This window comes from Callithrix jacchus, chromosome 5 (assembly GCF_049354715.1).
Source record: "Callithrix jacchus isolate 240 chromosome 5, calJac240_pri, whole genome shotgun sequence".
Lineage (NCBI taxonomy): Eukaryota > Metazoa > Chordata > Mammalia > Primates > Cebidae > Callithrix > Callithrix jacchus.
Genome location: NC_133506.1, coordinates 124289102 through 124308368, shown reverse-complemented (window position 1 = coordinate 124308368; position 19267 = coordinate 124289102). Strand labels below are relative to the sequence as shown.

General features: G+C 39.6%; 1 protein-coding gene across 4 annotated transcripts in view; it reads right to left on the bottom strand.

Moving 5' to 3' along the window:
• The window catches only part of GNA13 (G protein subunit alpha 13), a 47611-nt gene that overhangs the window by 7428 nt on the left and 20916 nt on the right, over positions 1-19267 (bottom strand). For all 4 annotated transcript variants that reach the window (XM_002748656.7, XM_078374497.1, XM_035301623.3 and 1 more), the window contains one exon: positions 4457-4507. In XM_002748656.7, coding sequence (XP_002748702.3) covers positions 4457-4507 — 51 coding nt within the window. The remainder of the gene's footprint in view (positions 1-4456; positions 4508-19267) is intronic.

Here is a 19267-nt window from a genome sequence, read left to right as displayed (position 1 = left end):
TGTGCTATACTTTATATTAACATTCCCCTACTAGCGGTCATTAAAGTTGTTTCCAACTTTTTGCCATTAATTAACTGAAATACTGCAATTAAAATTCTTGTGCACATATTTTTTTTTTCTTTTGGACTATTTCCCAAGATTAAAATAATCAAGGATAAGATTATGAGGTTAAAGGTTACAAACATCTTAATGACTGTGGATACTTAACATCCAACTGCTTTCTAGAAGGCAATACCAATTTACAGCATACACCTATGCCAGCCCCTTTAGAAACATGCCAGCCCTGAGCCTTTAAAAAATGTAATTCCAGGGCTGGGCACAGTGGCTCATGCCTGTAATCCCAGTACTTTGGGAGGCAGAGGTACCAGCCTGGCTGATATGGTGAAACCCCATCTCTACTAAAAACACAAAAATTAGCTGGGTGTGATGGCATGCACCTGTAGTCCCAGCTACTCAGGAGGCTGAAGCAGAAGAATCACTTTAACTCGGGAGGCGGAGACTGCAGTGAGCTGAGATTGTGCCACTGCACTCCAGCCTGGGTGACAGAGCAAGATTCCTTCTCAAAAAAAAAAAAAAAAAGAAAGAAAGAAAGAAAAAAGTAATTTCATAAAAATAAGAAGTTCTCTATCTGTTATTGTCTCTATTAAAGCTAACAATCTAGGTAGGAATCTAAAGCTCTAAAGATTGCTTCACGTGAAGCACAGAGCTTCAGGTAATTAAGTGTTAAATAGTCTCACAGAGTAGAGTATGTTGATGAGGACACACATACTAGCTGGGTGACACTGGGCAAGTCATTTAACCTCTCTGTATTATAATTTCCTCATTTGTAAAGCAGAGATAACATTCATAGGGTTGCTGTGACGACTAAATGAGAAATGTTTAAAAGGCCAGGCACAGTGGCTCATGCCTGTGATCCCAATATTTTGGGAGGCCGAGGTGAGTGGATCACCTGAGCTCAGGAGTTTGAGACCAGCCTAGGCGACATGGTGAAACCCCATCTCTATAAAAAATACAAAAATTAGCCAGGTGCAGTGGCGTCCACTTATAGTCCCAGCTACTCAGGAGGCTGAGACAGGTGAATCACTTGAGCCTGGAAGGCAGAGGTTGCAGTGAGCCAAGACTGTGCCACTGCACTCCAACCTGGGTGAGAGAGCAAGATCTTATCCCAGAAAAAAAAAAGTGTTTGAGTGAAGTACATAAGAGCAGTGTTTGGCACACACACAGGTGATGTGTCAGCTCTTAAGATGTCTACCGTGACCACTGTTGGCCAACACTGCCACTGCCGGGGCGGGGGCGGCAATCAAAAAGGCTAAAACAGCCAGATACACTTCCATTCCAAACTCTCATTCGTAAATGCTCTCCAGTTATTTGCACCTGACAGTCTATTCAAAATCAAACAAAACAAACTCAGTAAGAAAACTCATCTTTTTCCCTACTGGCTCCTCTACTCCAGGTCTCCTAGTGCACGCTCCTTTCTATTTTCTGCACCCAACAGTCCCAGCTTCTTAGTCTCCCTTCACCATGGCCTCTTCTCTACCATCTGTTTTGTACCAAATCCTGTTGCTCTTTCTTTGAATATTTTTGACATGTTCTCTTTCCTCCTATTCCCACTGCTCCCACTTTCTTCTCATCTCAGGCATGGCTGCCATCTCCTCACCAGTTTTCTGACCTTGAATGTCTCACACCTCAAGTCCATGTCTAAGCCACTATATGTTTCTGTAGAACAACCATCCTGCATCAGGACTCCAGAACTCACAGTGGGCTGACACTGTGCCACCACACTCCAGCCTGGTGAGGGGTCCCTCACTGCATCAAGTCCAAACTGCTGACTGGCCTTCAGGGCCCTCCTTACACCTTGTTGTTTGGAATTAGCGGGCTCTGCTTTGTGCTGTTCTAGCTCATCAGAGTGCCTACCAAAATCTGCAGAAAGCTTCACATCTGAACACCATCACATGTTCGTTCATTTGCACAACAGTGCAGATACAATAAACAATGCCTAAGAACCCAAGCTACTGCCTTCTAAAAGTCTGTTTTTACAAGTCAGAGCTAAAAATTTTGCATACCCTTCCATCAGAGAGATGTGCCTCCTAGAACCAAGCACATCCAGCTGTCTCCCATATTGGTGGGCCACATCATGTCTTTATGTATCTAAAAGCAACCCATCCTTCAGGCAGTTCAGGTTCACTTACTCTTACAGCCTAGCTCCAACTTTTTCAGCCAATACATCTCTCTCCAGTCCATAAACTAAGTTTATCTTTGTGATCAGTATCATTTCACTGTCCTCTACTTGTTTTACATATGTTAGTTCTGTCTCTCTGAGTAGATAGGGCTCCTTAAATGTAGAGATCAAAAAACGCTAACATTGAGCATTTACTATATTCCTACACCTTCAGGGTTTATTTTATGTAACTGTCCCATAACACTGGGAGCTCAGTTCTCTTACTCTGCTATTATGCCCAGTTATGAACGAAAACTACAGTTTAGAGATGACTGACGTCATAAAGAGCCAGTCCATGATGGAGCTGGGATGGGAAGCCAGGCAGTCTGGCTGCAGAGCCCATGTCCTTGACCTTTGTGCTGTTCCACCTACCGGAGAGACACAGGGCTCAGCACAGCAGGGTATCGATGGCCCTAGTACTTCAGTAAGAAATAAACCAGCAAGCAGAATTCTGTGACCTGTTCCATATGCACAAAATGGCTGACAAAAATGCAGTGCCGCTCAGGTTTAGTCTCCCTGCTCCTTTACCACTATATGCTGAACACAGCACTTTTTCTTCTTATTCCAGATGTGGCCTCAAAATTGTTCTCAACGTAAGATCCTAAGCAGCTACAACAAATTGAATGGAGTTGGCCCAGAGTCATTCATTCACCTATTTGTTGAGTGCTTACTTCACGCCAGGCATTGTCACTGGGCATCAGGAACCCTCAACTCTTCATAATCCAGAGATGAGGTCCTTGTACTTACGGAAACAGATGGGTGAAAACAAAGATAAAATAATTATCAAAAGCCACGTGCGACAGAGGAGAAAAGCAGGAGCTGATACTGAGGAGCGAAACACTTTGGTGTGTTCAGGAAGGCCTGCCTGAAAGGTAACCTGAGAGGAGCAGGTCAAGTCAGCATTGTCTGAATTAGAAAACAAGAAATAACGCTTATAAAATTAGTTTACTTACTAAGGTGCCTTTCTACTTGACCTATACCTAACTTTTTTAAGGTTTACAATCTGGCCAGATGGAAAAATGTTAGTAAAATAGATCTTAATACAAAGTTTCACTGATGTAGACTGAATTAGTAAAAACAAACTATGGAGATTCTGTCAACATGTGGGGGTCACCTGTCTAGGAAACAGGCAGGATAAATATACTGGATTGAAGGCAGACAAATGCAATTCAGAAAAACACTGGGAAAATGTAAAAATTACTCTGCTAGGGTAAAAAGGAGGCACCTTTTCACGTGTCCTGGATACATTAGGATGGTATTTTCCTACTTGCAACAGGTTCATTTTGTGCTTTCCTTCAGTTATATTTTTAAAGATAAAAACCTCAAAGTACCCATACGGCCTCATTACAATTTGTAACAGAAATTTGCTTTTACATAAGCAGAAAACGAAAGAAAGAAAGAAAGAGAGAAAGAGAGAGAGAGAAGAGAAGAGAAGAGAAGAGAGAAGAGAAGAGAAGAAAAGAAAGAGAAGAAAAAGAAAAGTTTGCCTTATGAGGAGGCAGACAAAGATGCACTACATTTAGAGAGTAACAAACGACTCTAAGGCAGTGGCTTTCAAAATTTTCCTAAGCAGCAGAAACCTTTCTCCCAGTAAACTCTTCTGTGTCCGTCCAATACAGAGGTCAAACAAGCGGAGCTGCTCTGCCTGCAGTGGGCCCCGCTGGCCACAGCGCCAGCTTAGAGCTGCTGGCTCCAAGGAATACCTACAGGAAAATAATAAACTCTCTTTTCAAGGGCAATTCCTTGTAACTCAACACAAAGGGGGCATGAACTCAAAAATGTTGTTTGTCAAAAGATTTGGAAATCAATCAACCCACTGTGTCCTATTTCCGGTTACAAACAAAACCCCCCAAAGACACTAAAGTATAATAGAAAACGCACAATATCATTTTCAAACATAAACTTTCTCTAAACAGTTTTATTTCCAAGAAATAGCAGATAAAACATTCCTTGAGAAAATGGTAAAGATCTGGACAGTTAGAGGGAGAAAAAAAGAAGTGTCATGATTAAACAATAAAAATATTATTTTCTTTTTGAAAAAATAAAAATCATTCAATAAATTTTTAGCTACCAATCACTCTAAATAAAGCAAGAAAGAATCAGAATGACACCACTAAAAAAAAAAAAAAAAAAGAAGCAAATAGCTTAATATATCATTTTTCTCAATTTCCTATTGTTGATATTCTGACTTCTGCTTTTAAATGGCACTAAACATAAACATTCAGTTTAAACACTTACTGGTTCTCCAAGTTTATCCAAGTTATCCAGGAAATATTTTACAGATTCACCCTAAAAACAAGGAGAAAGCGAGTAATTATTAGGGCTCAGAAATGGAAGATCTTGTTACAACAGTTTGTATTATACTGTCTGGTTGTACACTTAACACGAACTTTGTACACTTAACCTAACTTTGTTTAGTCACCAATTTCAGACAGCTAACCTTCCTAAAAACATATAAAACGTCTGCTCTGTCACAATGCTCATCTGCAAAGGAGGTTGATTTCACAAATGCTTTACAGAATCAACATCCCAAGTGCTCATCTATTTGGACTAAAGGATTACATGCGTGCTTTCTGCTATAACTATGCATCCATAGCAAAGACATAATTAGAAGATGAAAACTGTTTTTGAGATAAAACATAAATCTACAACTAAAATTTAAGTGACAGTCTTTTTGCCTACCTTTTCTAGCTTGAGTTAATAGTGATGGTAGTTATCTTCAGAAACAAACCAAACCAGAGATGAGGTGAGACTACTGTACAAAATCCCCCAGTAACAGGCATGAACCTGGACAGACGTGCCTTGCTCAGCAAGATCCTGGACAGTGCCGCAGGCTTCACATCTCCAATAGGTCCTTTCCCAAGTGGCCTATCCTTTCTGAGCTGAGATTTCTCTACTAAACCTCCAAGCAATTTCAAACATCTAAACTGTATGAGAATACATTCCTAAGGTGAAAACGCTTGACCAGAGGACACACAGAAGAGAGGAACTATTTTGGGAAAGAAGGGCTCTGTGTCTGAGTCTTCCAGTCCTCCCTCCCAGTGTTTCACTTTCCCTCGGGATTCCACAGCTGCAGCACTGCTCCTGACTGAAGCTTCTTTCAAGTGTTCCTGAAAGCAGCACCTCATCTAGTATACAAGGGAATCATGTGAAGACGTCCTTACACTGCAGGCTCCAGTTTAGTAGGTCTGGGTGGGACCCTGGTCTCTGCAATTCAAGGAGTGCCTGGGACCACACTTTGAGTCACAAAGCTGGAAAACAGCAGTTCTGTAATTTTTTGGTCTCAAGATCCCTTTATATGTCTTAAGATTCTTGAGGATCCTACCATATGCTCCAGCAATTGCACTGCTAGGTATATGCCCAAAAGAAAGGAAATCAGTACATTAAGGAGAGAGATATCTGCACTCCCATGTTTACTGCAGCACTATTCACAACAGCCAAGATTTGGAAGCAATCCAACTGTCCATCCAAAGATGAATGGATAAAGAAAATGTGGTACATATACACAATGGAGTACTATACAGCTATAAAAAAGAGATTCAATAATTTGCAACAACATGCATGGAACTGTAGGTCATTATGTTAAGTGACGTAAGACAGGCATGGAAAGACAAACATTGCATGTTCCCACTTATTTGTGGGAGCTAAAAATAAAAACAATTGGGCTGGGTGTGGTGGCTTACGCCTGTAATCCCAGCATTTTGGGAGGCCAAGGTGGGTGGATCACCTGAGGTCAAGGGTTAGAGAGTAGAAGGATGGTTACCAAAGGGTGAGAAGGGCAGCAGGGGTTGGGGTGGCAGGAGGTGGGGGCGGCTAATCGGAACAAAAGATAGTTAAAGTGAATGAATATGGCCCAGTATTTGATAGCACAAGAGGGTGACTATAGTCACTAATAATTTAAGTGTACATTGAGAAATAACTAAAAGAGTGTAACTGGATTGTCTGTAACACAAAAGATAAATGCTTGAAGGGACAGATACCCTATCTTCCATGATGTGATTATTAGGTGTTGCAAGCCTGTATCAAAAGAGCTCATGGGTGCCAGAAATATATGAAACTATTATGTATCCGCAAAAATTTAAAATAGAAAATTTTTTTCTTAAATGGAGGACATGAAAACAAATAATGATGGACTCAGTAAACTCAACAGCTTCTGTTCACTTCTTTTTATTGTGTTTTGGGTCCTCATTCAAATTTTATACAAAGCTCAGTACTAGACAACTGGTACTCCTCTTATCTTACCTAACTCTCCTCTTACCTTACAAAAGTGTCTGGTAGATGAAATATGAATTACTGGAAGAAAGTTACTCTTCAATATTTTTTTCCTAAAAATTTCAGAAGTGATCAAAGTCTTTTCTCTTTCTCTTTTTTTTTTTTAAAGACGGAGTCTCATGCTGTCGCCTTGGGCTGGGGTGCAGCAGTGCAACCTCCTGAGTAGCTGGGACTACAAGTGCATGCCACCATGCCCAGCTAATTTTTTGTATTTTTAGTAGAGACAGGGTTTCATCATGTTGGCCAGGCTGGTCTCGAACTCCTGACCTTATGATCTGCCTGCCCCGGCTTCCCAAAGTGCTGGGATTACAGGTGTGAGCGATTGCGCCTTCCCAGTCTTCTTGTTTTCTATTAGTGTTAATGAAAAGATGTGAATTTCAGCCCTTTCTCTAACTAGGAGTGATCTGGCCAAGTCTCTAAATTCCTCCAGGCCTCGATTTCCCCCCGAGTTACATGAAGAAGTTCAGTGGTTCAATGGATAACCAACCACCCAAGTTCTGACCTATGCAACTGTTTTAGTTAGTTCAACTGACTTAAAGTTAACCTCTTCTCTCTTCATATGTCATGTGTCTATCAATCCTAAATCTGCTTTTGTTGTGACTCATTCAAGCTGTGCTGTTTCCACGTTCCTGGCTAGTAAGTAAAGGATTTAATATACTGGGCAAAAATATTAAAGGTTTAAGATACACTTTTTGTTAGTTATAACTTGAGACTCTCATAACTTTTCCCAATTCATTTTACGTTACTAAGGAGGATTTTTTTTTTTTTTTTTTCTTTTGAGACAGGTCTTACTCTGTCACCCAGGCTGGAGTGCCGTGAAGTGATCTCAGCTCATACAATCTCTGCCTCTTGGGTTCAAGAGATTCTCCAGCCTCAGCCTCTGGAATAGCTGGGATTACAGGTGCGCTCTACCACACCTGGCAAATTTTTGTATTTTTAGTAGAGATGGGGTTTCACCATGTTGGCCAGGCGGGTCTCAAACTCCTGACTTCAGGTGATCCACCCACCTTCGCCTCCCAAACTGCTGGGATTACAGGTGTGAGCCACCACGCCTGGCCTGGGAATTTTTTTTTTTTTTGAGATGAAGTCTCACTCTGTCACCCAGGCTGGAGCACAGTGGTGCAATCTCGGCTCACTGCAACCTCCTTCTCCCAGGTTCCAGCGATTCTTCTGCCTCAGCCTCCTGTGTAGCTGGTACTGCAGGTGCATGCCACCACACCCAGCTAATTTTTTTTATTTTTAGTAGAGACAGGTTTTACTGTGTTAGCAGGATTGTCTCAGTCTCTTGACCTTGTGATCCGCCTGCCTTGACCTCTCAAAGGGAATTTTTAAAATAAAATTTCAAAGAAAATTCATTTCACAGTTAATACTTTTAAAACTTAAGATGTTTTATTCAGCCCTTAGATTTTTTTTTTTTTTTTTTTCTGTTTAGAACATTACAGGTAGCTTTATAGGTTATTGTAGTAAAGCTGAAAAGTATTAAGTAGCATGGCACTCTGAAAAGTGTTCCAATATTTCTTTAGCCTTGTGGGTATTTCAGCTCCATTTAAATGGTATAGCAGCCAGTGGACTTGGATTTTAGCCACAAGACAGGCTTTATTATTATCAGTTATTATTATTCCTTGAGATGGAGTCTCATTCTGTCACCAGGTTGGAGTGCAGTGGTGCAATCTAGGCTCACTGCAACCTCCGCTTCCCAAGTTCAAGCAACTCTCCTGCCTCAGCCTCTGGAGTAGCTGGGACTACAGGCACACATACCACCATGCCCATCTACTTTTTGAATTTTTAGTAGAGACAGGGTTTCACCATGTTGGCCGGGATGGTCTCGATCTCTTGACCTTATGATCCGTCTGAGTATTAAAAGTCTATGAGGTTACATGAACCATATTTCATATGAGTTTTACAAAGTGGTGTCTACGCTGAGAATGGCCTCTATGTTGCCTCACTTCACAAGAATAATCTGTTATAAACATTCTTTGCTTGTAAAGACAAAATGGATAAGGAGTCCTAAGCTTAAAGGTAACAGAAAAGCTAAGAACCCAAATTAGAAAATAATTTCTATGGAACAAATTCATAGTCACAGAGAGACTTAGCAGTTTATTTGCCCAGTTACTGAACAAGTGACATTTTTATATTCAATGCTCTCTTCTGCACAACTAAAAGATATAAAGGAAAGGATTTAGAATGCACTTCTTTAAAAGGATATGGAATTTAAGCTGGATAGCCAAAGAATACACAATAAGAACTGATCTGCTGTTTTAGAACATACTCAAAAATACCAGTGGCTTTATATCAGTTAGAAAAGGGCAACTCTGCTTCTAGAAAATAAGTAAAGAGTACAGTTTTTTTTTAACTCAGTCTAATCTGTGCCTGAAGAATATAACACAATATAGATTTTTTTAATAAAAAGAAGGTAAGCATATTCTAGAAAGCAATTTGGCAATATGTATTAAGATCTTTCAAATGATCCTCAACACAGTACCACAGAAAAAGTATACACAACTACAACAGTGCTAGTGAATTACCATTATGGCAAAAGGAAGAGGTGGTTGAGAACAAATGGATTGCTCCCTGTATTTATCCAGATTCTGGCTAAGGGTCTGTCCTCAAACTATAGCTGAAAGGCCAAATCCAGCCCACTGCCTGTTTTTGTATGGCTCATTTTTAACTGGATAGGGAAAAAAATTAAAAGACTATTTCATGACATGTAAAAATGATATGAAATTCAAATTTCAATATCCATAAATAAAAATGTATTGGAACACAGCCATGCTTGCTTTTTACATATCTATGGGAATTCCAGGCTAAAACAGCAGAGGTGAGGAGTGGAGACTGAGGCACTTTGCACCACTGCTTGGTGCACCACAAACTGCAGTGACACAGTTATAACCTGAAAATGTTGCAAGGGTCACCAATATTGCCATACCATGACAATAAGAAAAAAACACCTAGTAAATACACATCCATCCAAATAAAAAGAAGGCCCTGAATATTATACTTTTATGGTAAAGTGGGATGTAAATAATTTTGCTATCAAATTCCATGGTAAAGTATTGTTTATTATGCAAAACACTATAGCTATGCTAAAAGAAGGCAATGCACGCCAACATTTACAGACTAAGCTTTCTTCAGTCTTTCCGCCCACAGAAAAGCAACAGTCAGAAAACAGAAACAAAAAACACAAAATTTTAAAATGGAATAGCTTATCAATGCAGAATTTCTTCACTAAAACAAAAAATGAAACAAGACTGCAACCAAAGTGTTTTCAAAGTAAGTTTTTGTTAGACATGCAAGGAATGCCATTTGCCAAGTGAGTTAATAGCTCATGTTTGATTGTAACAGCTGAAGAAATACGGCCAGAGAAAATAACCTTGTTTAGGACTATGAGCCTTTCAGTGAGAGCAGTTGCTGAGTTGAGGACACTGGGAACAACTATCAACGTCAATTAAGAAACGAGGCAAATTATTTCAGTGGTTCTCCTTGGCTCTTGCTGAGTTTATTACCACAGTGCTCAGTTGTTGTCTACTTGGGGAATCGATGCCAACTTTGAAGTGACTGGAGAACCAACCAGTATGAAGAGTCCATGTGGAAGAGCTACATGTGAGAATTATTTTCAGAGAAGTTGAGAAAACACTAAATGAGTACAACCTAAACTGGAATATGCGAGGGTGTGTTACAACTGATGGTGGTAAAAACGTGCACGGAATAGAAAAGAGGTCAAACATACACAACCTGCCTGTGTAAGGGTTACTCACTGCATTACTCATGAACATGTACCTTGTGGGAAAAACATGAATCCATCGGGTATTCCTGAAAGAGTAGTGTCAATGATGTAACATGCTCCTGTGTACTTGACCATCATCAGGTCATGAATTTTTATCAGAAATAGAAAGTGAAAACTCTGACACAGTTTGATGTCTTAACAGTGCTAAAGTTTTACCAACATTTTTTTGAGCTAGGGATGGAAATGATTTCTTTTCCTAAACAAGAACTACCTTTAACCACTATTGTTGCACGCTGAATGGTTTCAGAAATTAGCCGTAGGACAGACTTGATTTGACTTCTGAATGAATTCAACCTAAAATTACAAGGCAAACCCCAGCATTTTTGGTGAAACTCATACTCTGGTAAAGTCATTTCAACAGCTAGCATCATTTTAACCAAAACAGTGTCAAACTGCTTTATATATTTCCTTTGCTGTCAAAAGTTAAAACAAGTGAGACCTCCATTCCCATACAAATTTCCAGTGGACATATTTGTAAACTCTAATTACAGTTCCAACAGCATCTTTCAGACCCCTATGTAAGTGCAAAGGAAATTTCCATATTTCAAAATCCATTTGCCTGTGCAAATGAAGAGCTTCCACCTAACCTTCAAGTGGTTGATCTGCAAGGTAATGACATGCTAAGAGGCAAACACTGAGAAGAATCTAACATAATTCTTTTTTTTTTTTTTGAGACAGTCTCTCTCTCTCACCAGGCACCAGGCTGGAGTGCAGTGCTGCGATCTCAGCTCACTGCAGCTTCCACCTCCCGGGTTCAAGCAATGCTGCTGCCTCAGCCTCCCAAGTAGCTAGGACTACAGGTGAGCACCACCATGCCTAGCTAATTTTTGTATTTTTAGTAGAGATGGGGTTTCACCATGTTGGCCAGGATGGTCTTGATATCTTGACCTCGTGATCCGCCTGCCTTGGCCTTCCAAAGTGCTGGGATTACAGGTGTGAGCCACCACGCCCAGCCTTTTTTTTTTTTTTTTAAATATGTTTGTTTGTTTGTTTATTTATTTATTTTGAGATGGAATCTTGCTCTGTCACCCAGGCTGGAGTGCAGTGGCTTGATCTTGGCTCTGTCTCCCAGTTTCAAGTGATTCTCCTGCTTCAGCCTCCTGAGTAGCTGGGACTACAGGTGCCCGACACCAGGCCCAACACCAGGCCCAACACCAGGCCCGGCTAAATTTCATATTTTTAGTAGAGACGGGATTTCACCATGTTGGCCTGGCTGGTCTCAAACTCCTAGCCTCAGGTGATCCGCCCGCCTTGGCCTCCCAGAGTGTTGCGATTACAGGCATGAGCCACAGAATTCTATAAGCATCTCTCAAGCAATGACTATATGTCAATAAAAATCATATGCTATGACTGGGCACAGTGGCTCACACCTGTAATCCCAGCTCATTGAGAGGAGGCCAAGGTGGGAGGATTGTTTGAGTCCAGGAGTTTGAAACCCACCTAGGCAACACGCTGAGACCTCATCTCTACAAAAAGTTAAAAAATTAGCTGGGTATGGTGGCATGTGCCATCACGGTCTCAGCTACTAGGGAGGCTGAGGTAGGAGGATCACCTGAGCCCAGGGAATTGAGGCTGCAATGAGCTGCGATCATTCCACTGTACTCCAGCCTGGGTGACAGAGCAAGACCTTCTCAAAAAAAATAAACAACAAAAAAAAAAATATGCTTATTTGGTAGTATTTGTGTGAAAAGGTATTTTCAAGGATGAAATGTGCAAAATCTCATTACAGATCAGAATTAATGGAGGAATAAATGTAACTGATTTTGACCAAAAAAGAAAAACACTAAAATGTTGAATCCCAATAAGCAAAATGTTATCCCTGCAAAAAATTCAATTTTTTCTCATTTGTAGCAACAAAAACCTGTACACAAGTTTATGATATTTTAAATTTCATCAATAAAAATTTTGTGGAAATTTGTGTTCTCTCTTTATATATATATATATATACACACACACACACACACACACACACACACCTACATAATGCCCTTGATTACCTCTCTCGGCATGCAATGCCTGAAGTATTATACTATCTGACCCTTTACACAGTTTTCTGACTGCTATTTCTAGACCAGTGATTCTTAATCCTGATAGTATATCAGAATAATCTAAAGTACTTATTAAAAATACAGATTACCAGGTCTACAAACAAATCTACCCAATCAAAATCTTAGTAAGCTCCAAAAGAAGTTATTCTGATATAGCCAGCCCTAGCATTACTTCAAATCTGGATATATACTTTACTCAAAACTGGATTCTATAATTTCACCTTTTAGGATCAATTACACAAAATCTGTTTTTAGAGTCTTCTAAAAATGCCAAAATATTAGGTAGATAAGAAATGTAATTTAGTTTTATCTTATTGTAAAAGTGGGTTTTGTTTTTTTTTTGAGACAGGGTCTCACTCTGGTTGTCCAGGTTGAAGTACAGTGGCACAATCTCTGCTCAATATAGCCTCAATCTCTTGGGCTCAGGTGATTCTGCCACCTCAGCCTCCAGCATAGCTAGGATTACAGGCAAGCACTACCATGCCTGGCTAGTTGTTTGTAATTTTAGTAGAGACAAGACTTCACTATGTTGCCCAGGCTGGTCTCGAATTCCTGGATTTGGGCATTGGATCGGCCTCCCGGAGTGCTGGGATTACAGGCATGAGCCACCACACCCAGCCATGGAAGTGGATCTCAAGCAGTATTTGCATTCCTCATAATTCAGAAAGTCTCACAAGAACAACATCAGGCTTCCTTTGGGATATCTGAATCATAAACAATAAAATTAAGTCTACATATAGCTTCCTCTTTTAAAAAGCTTATTTGACAACTCTGAGAAACTTTATTTCCTACTTTGCTACAGTCTAACTGCCTACCTCTCTATACTCCTAGAGCCTATTTACAAATGTTCACCATAGTTGATAGCTTTCAAGCCAACTCAGATTTTGTGGTTAAAAATTAATGAACCTGATACTCCAGATGTAACATTACTGTTAACCTGCTAAAAAGCATGAGAAAAGTTCTAAGTGCTAATTATATTTTAGCAATAGGACCCTAAGGAACGGCAGGTGTGGTGAGTGACAGGGGCTGTAGTCTCAGCTACTTGGGAGGCTGAAGCAGGAGAATTGCTTGAACCCCTGAAGCAGAGGTTGCAGTGAGTTGAGATCACACCACTGCACTCCAGCCTGGGCGACCCAAAAAAGAAAAAAAAAAAAAAAAAAGAAAGAAGACCACATACCATATAAGGAAGAAAAGTGGGAAAAAAAACCCCACTTCACAGGTGATTCTTAAGGTTGCTCATCATCTGTTTGCAAAAACCACTGTAATTATAATTTTCCTAAATTGTAGCAGTTGTCTCTTGCAGTAATGAGCTCACTGGTACTTAGGGTATTTCATAAAATACTTGAGCCTAAAAGACGACTATTTCATATATAATGAGAGGTATGACTCTAGATCACTTGTCTTGGCCTCAACACTAGGATGATAGTGCCACAACCTTAAAAGCAACTTTCAGGTCACCAAGGAAGATGACAGTCAAGGAATACGGATCAAACTATCTCTAATTCCTGCGTCCCTACCAGCTTCACACCACCTTCGTCTTCCCATCTGCATCCCTCACTTCCCCCCACAGACACACCTTCCAGAGAGCTACAGCCTCTACATGCAGTCTCTATAATCTAGCCTTCCCCAACTGGGTGACAGTTTCCTTAAAGAGGAATACTACAGATTTTGTTTCTTAAAAAAGGAGGTAAAAACAAAAAACAAAAAGAAAGAAAAAGAAAAAAAAGGAGGCAGAGTTACTGATGTAATACTGAGAAGATCGCCTGAAGGAGAAACGTTAAGAAAGTCGGGAAAAACATGGTCAACACTGAAGGAACAAGGATACTACTCGGTTGTGCTGCTGAGTCAAAAAGTATTTACCAAGAACTACCTAAGATAGGAGAAAGATGATAGCACCTGATAAAATGCTGAATTTGTCGTGCAGTTAGCATCTCCTGTTTGAATTCTCCAGCTAGTCCCTACTGACTATCTCCGACATTATCTCCTACTTTTCCCTATGAAACAAGCTCCATGCTCATCTCCCCATGCTTCTGGAAAATTTTGTGCATATTCCTACCTCCTCTACCTAACACGATTTCCCTCACACACCTGTCTCCTCCTTCTCTTCTGGGGTTCTTACTATTACACAGGGAACAAAGATTTTAAGTTGGAAGAAGCTTGCAGAACAACTAAGCTTATGCTCCATTTTACAGATGAGAAGCCTAAAGGTCATCTGTAGGGAAGTTAGGTGGCTTAGCTAACAAAACTGTTTTAGTGGCAGAACCAAGAATTTAATGTATCCTGATTCTTACTTTTCCCCTACCACCCCTGCAACTTCCCAACTCTCAGTAATCATACTCACTCAGTATCCTTTGCACTTATGGTTTATATCACGCATAGTACTTCTTGATTTTTATATATAGTCCTACATGACAAATTTAGACTCCAAATCTCTTTGCTACACCTCCCTGTATCCTAGGATAGGAATTTTACCCTGTATATAGCAATAGCTACATAAACATAGTTGAATTTTTTGTATTAACTTCCCCTTTATGCCAACCTGTTTCCATCTTATTATTTCTGCAAATGTCAGAGTTATTACAAGCCTAATACACTGAGTGGGACGGTTCTTTTAAAAGGCAACTTTCTACCACTAAATTCTATTTGTTTATAAACATAAATGCTAAAGACAGAAAAAGAGATCAACTCAAATGCACATGGCATAGATCTTCAGTGGTATAAAGTGCATGAATCTTTTCCCTAAGTCTGAATGCTTTGAAGAGCATTGGAGGCAGTGGTACAGGAAGATGCTAAGACAAAATGGGAAGCTCTTACTCCATGTAAGTAACCATTCAGTGTTACTTACATCGATCAAAAAGACATCCCATGAAAGTGAAAAAGTATCCTGGTAGTTCAAAGAATAATATTCACATAGAATTTGGAAGGGGCAAAGATGATGACAAATCATCATAACTGCTTTTTCTCTGAGCAGATTTAGAAACTTTCAGAATATTTCTAATTCTTTAGTTTCAGCAGATCCAAATTCAAAGTAATGACCAAGCAGGGCTATTAACTACTCCAGGACAAGATCTCCAGATGCTGGTGAAGAATCGCAGATTATGCATAATTTGAAAGGTTTTGTCTTTGTCATAGACAGTATATGTTCTAATGATTAACACTGGGAATGTGACAAAGGTCAAATTCTGACAAGGACAATGTTAGGTAATATGCATCACACATATAATTAACTTTATTTTACTGGATTTTATAGACTATAATGAAGGTCAGAAGACTATCACACTGAAGTAGGCTATTCAAGTTTGTTTGCTTCTAAAATTAAACATCATTGCTTAATCTTGTAAAATGTCTAGAATTTCACTGCAGGCCAATTAAGTATGTATGTAAATGGCAGAAATTTCATTTTGAAAAAAACAAACCAATTATAAAGAACAAAATAAAGTGAATTAAAAGTACCCAATTTAGGTTGGGCTTGGTGGCTCGTGCCTAGAATCTCAGCACTTTGGGAGGCGGAGGTGGGAGGACTATTTGAGCCCAGGAGTTCAAGACCAGCCCAAGCAACAGAGTGAGACCCCATCTCAATGAAAAAAAAAAAAGTATTAAATTTTTCTGTGTTGAGATCTCTTTAGTTATGAGGCTAACATCACCTAAAAGTGTCTTTAATTAAGTAGAGTGAGTTTCTTCTGAAACCTAAGCATACATGTGATTCCAAAAATGAAAATATAATTCAAAGTTAATATCCAGTTTTTCTTTATAGAGAACCAACCCAATGCTATAGAGAACAGAACATCTTAATGAAGTACTAGAATACATAGCCTACTACATACGTAGGCTATATGGTATGGCCTATTGCTTCTAGGCTACAAACCTGTAAAACATGTTACTGTACTGTAACACAATGGTAAGTATTCATGTATCTAAACATAGAAAAGGTGCAGAAAGATACAGTACAAAAGATTTTTTAAATGCTACACCTGTATAGGGCAGTTCCCTTATAGTCTCATGGGACCCCATCTTACATGCAGTCATTGACCAAAACATCTTCTTGGCACATGACTGTAAATGTCTGTGTTCTAAAATAGCTAAGCCCAATGGTTTAAAATGGTTTCCACACTTCCCATGCATATATAAGCCCTTCGTTTTGCAAGTTTGGAACATTTCAAAGAGGAAAAAGAATCAAGTGATATGAGAGAAAACTGTGAATTACCTTTAATAGTGCAAAGTTTTTATATACCTATAATATGGCTTTAATTTCCATCAGTGTTACAATCCCAAAACAAATCCAGGTCAAAATGTTTCCTAAATACTCATTAGGCAGGACTCATTAAGCATATGCCTGGGGAAATCTATTAAACAGCAAATTTATTAACTTGCTTTTAAAGGAGACCTCAGAGTTAGGCATGGTGGTACATGCCTGTAATTCCAGCTACTCAGGAGGCTGAGGCGTGGGGCAACATAGAGAGTGTATGATTGAGTGTGTGGCGGGGGGCGGGGGGCGCAGGGGGCAACACAGTGAGTGTGTGTGTGTATGTGTGTGTTGAGCCCAGGAGTTCAACGCCAACCTAGGCAACATGGACCATGTGTGTGCGTGCGCGTGTGTGTGTGTGTGTGTGTAAAATAGACCTAGAAATAGTCTTTTATCAATAATTCACATACATATACATTAATAATTTCAGTCCTGAAAACATCTTGACGAAGTCATATCTAAATAAGGGGCTGTTACATTATAAGAGCCGACTTATAATGAAGTCTATTCAGAAGCCTTTCCATCAAGTATGTACTTACATAAAGTTTTTAGCAAAAGTTAAATGCCAGACATAAATAAATACAAAATGGAAAACTCTGGGGTTAAGGTTGGTTAATCAACCAAGATTTTTCAATTCAACCCAAGGAAATGGCTAGTAAAAAGACAGAAGGTAATATCTGTTACTATCTACACTCAGTTTCCCATTCTGTCTATCCTTTCTCTTCTGTCTCTCCACATAGTCACATCAAAGTATGAAATACATGACGATATTGTTCTGCCTAAACTATTTATCTGAAATCTACTGCATGTGATTCCTTAAAGAGAGTAAATACAAAACCAGGCCTGATTATATTTTAAGTACATTCACAGCTTTGTTAAAGTTTAAAAAGTCCTGAAACCATCCTATTTCAAATATTTGAAATATACTACCTCTATCCCAGGTCTTTCTCCCCTTATTATTTATTTCAAATTAAGTATGATAAAGAATGACTCGAGAAGGTCTTACCAGTCCAGAGGCTGGCTTTACATACAGCTTACAAAACGCTCCTCCTGGTTCTCAGAGCTTACCATGGACCAGTTTCACTTCTTTTATTTACGCCTTTCCAACATTCTCATTTTGCCTGGTTGTCACAAAGGACCTATTCTACTGTTATCTTTGATACTGCCTTTTCTGTCCCATGACTTTCTTTGTAACTTCATTTTTCTCTGGAAAAAACCACAGTATTAGGCTGGGTAGAGTGGCTCATGTCTATAATCCCAGCACTTTGGGAAGCCAAGGCAGGTGGATCACCTGAAGTCAGGAGTTCAAAACCAGCCTGGCCAACTTAGTGAAACCCTGTCTGTAATCAAAGTATAAAAATTAGCTGGGTGTGGTGGCGGGTGCCTGTAATTCCAGCTACTCGGGAGACTGAGAATCGTTTGAACCCAGGAGGCAGAGCCAAGATCGCACCACTGTACTCCAGCCTGCGAAACAGAGTGAGACTCCACCTCGGGGGGGGGAAACACACACACACACACACACACACACACACACACACAAAACCCCCACAGTATTTGATGTGATGCATAGCACTATGTTTTCAACCAGGGTAATGTTGTCATTATTATCATTAGAGCATAGTTAGGCTGGGCACAGTGGCTGACACCTGTAATCCCAATACTTTAGGAGGTTGAGGTGGGAGGATCACTTGACCCCAGGAGTTTGAGACCAGCCTGGGCAACACAGTGAGATGCCATCTCTAAAAAAAAAGAAGAAATAAGCTGGATGCAGGTGTGTGATAGACCTGTAGTCCAGCTACTAGGAGGCTGAACAGAAGGACTGCTTGAGCCCAGGATTGCAAGGCCACTGTGAGCTATCATTGTACCACTGCACTCCATCCTGGGTGACAAAGTGAGACCCTGACTTAAAAAAATAAAATAAAATAAAGCATATTTAAAGTACTACCAGTCATGCCTTTTTGTTTAGTCCATGAGGAACAAAATGTTTGGTTCATGAGGAACAAAACTTACAGCCACCAAGCCATTTTCCTTTGCCGTGTAGATACATAAAAATTAAGTAGACTCCAAGTGACTATACCGTTCCAAATTTCTTGCCACCAAGAAATTTCCAAATTTCAGAATTTTCCATGTGCATCAGTTAAAATGTCCAAAAGAGCCAAATTAGTCAGTTACATCATAGACCATCTCAGTATTTGAAAACTTCTTTTTCAAATTAAGTATCTTTCCAGGCCAATGTAAGACAATCTATAACAGCATAAGTAGAATACTACCTTTAGCTCTTCAATTTTTTCTAGCATGTAAGCTATAAAAACAAACTAGTGCACATGAAATAAGAGATATTTGGAAAGAAGTTACTACTTTATTCTAGAAATTACCTTTTTCTTGTTGCTGCTCACAAATTAATAAATTCCTCTTTATATCAAGTTTTTCTGTTGGCTTTACCACCAAAATAACTTAAGGCTAGTAATATTAATGATCCAATGTTCTAAGAGTATTTCCACAGTCCTATCAAATTGCAATTTACATGTTAACCCAAAAAAGTTTAGTAATTCTACTACATCTACAGCCATACCACCCTGAACACGCCCGAAAAAAGAAAAACAAAAAGCAATTCTACTACAGCAGTCACAAAAAAAGGACCTTATTAAAATGCTTCACCCTGGAGAAACAGAAAGATGTTTTAGCCATATCTTTAGTATTTA